Source organism: Corapipo altera, unplaced genomic scaffold (genome assembly GCF_003945725.1).
Source record: "Corapipo altera isolate COAL_440 unplaced genomic scaffold, ASM394572v1 57205, whole genome shotgun sequence".
In the NCBI taxonomy this organism is placed as follows: Eukaryota; Metazoa; Chordata; class Aves; order Passeriformes; family Pipridae; genus Corapipo; species Corapipo altera.
This window is the reverse complement of record NW_020892334.1, coordinates 1-1213: the sequence shown is the minus strand read 5'-3', so window position 1 is coordinate 1213 and position 1213 is coordinate 1. Positions and strand designations below refer to the sequence as shown.

General features: G+C 56.0%; 1 protein-coding gene across 1 annotated transcript; it reads left to right on the top strand.

The window, feature by feature from the left end:
- Positions 1-188: 188 nt before the first annotated feature.
- LOC113942639 (zinc finger protein 70-like) lies at positions 189-936 on the top strand (the record flags this gene model as incomplete). Its single annotated transcript, XM_027633735.1, has 2 exons — positions 189-321; positions 406-936. Coding segments are annotated over 2 exons (596 nt in total), but the record flags the coding sequence as incomplete, so codon positions are not given.
- Between the last annotated feature and the right edge of the window lie 277 nt (positions 937-1213).

Below are 1213 nucleotides of genomic sequence, written 5' to 3'. Positions count from 1 at the left end.
TGGTGGGAGAGGCCGTTTTGAAGGGCTCCCCGGCGCAGGAAGGCAGCAGGGAGGAAAAGGGCTGGAGATCCCGCTGCAGGAGGGGCTCCAAAGCCATCCCAGGGTGCTCTGAGGAGGAAAGAGCCAGCCTGTGCTGGGAAGGCGGCCGGAGCTTGAGCTGGAACTCTGACCTGGTGGTCCCTGAGCAGCCTCCCAGCAGGGAGAAGCCCAGTGCTTGGCATGTGGGACTAGCTTCAGGAAGAGCACCCACCTCCTCAGCCACCAGCACATCCATACTGGGGAACGTCCCTACACATGTGGGGAATGTGGGAAGAGCTTCAAGTTCAGCTCCAACCTCCACACCCACCAGCAAGTTCACACCGAGGAATGACCCTATACGTGTGGGGAGTGTGGGAAGAGCTTCAGGCGGAGCTCTGCCCTGATCCGACACCAGCACATCCACACTGAGGAACAGCTCTACCCGTGTGAGCAATGTGGGAAGAGCTTCAGTGACACCTCCACCCTGATTGTGCACCAGCACATCCACACTGGGGAACGTCCCTACACATGTGGGGAATGTGGGAAGAGCTTCAGGAGCAGCTCCAACCTCCACAACCACCAGCGCATCCACAGTGAGAGGTGGCCCTACAAGTGCTTGGAATGTGGGAAGAGGTTTATGACCAGCTCAGATCTTCTTAAGCACCAGTGGACACACACAGATGAGAGGCCCTTCCACTGCACCGACTGCGGGAAGGGCTTTAAGCAAAACTCCACCCTTGTCAAGCACCAACGCATCCACACCGGGGAGAGGCCCTACAAGTGTGGGGAGTGTAGGAAGAGCTTCACCTGGAGCTCTAACTTGACCAAACACCAACGGACCCATCAGTAAGAGAAGCCCAACCAGTGCCCCGACTGCAGGAAGAGCTTTGGCTGCTGCTTCCACCCTGAATGAAGCCCCTGATGGTAAAGCAACCCCTGGAATCCAGTGACTGTCAGTCCATCCCTTTTGACCAGAAAATGCGAGTCTCCTTTCCCAGGGGCAACTTCTTCCAACAGAACCCTTCATAGGGGATGTGTAGAGATTCCTACCTTGGCTGGGGACCCCCCCAAGGTCACTCCTGGAGGTTGAGAGCAGAGATCTCCCCACAAGTGTTGGTCTGGGGGAGTTCCATCCATCTCTAATTAAAAATTATTACTTTTGTGCCAGCTTGAGTAGAATTGCTTCAACAATTGC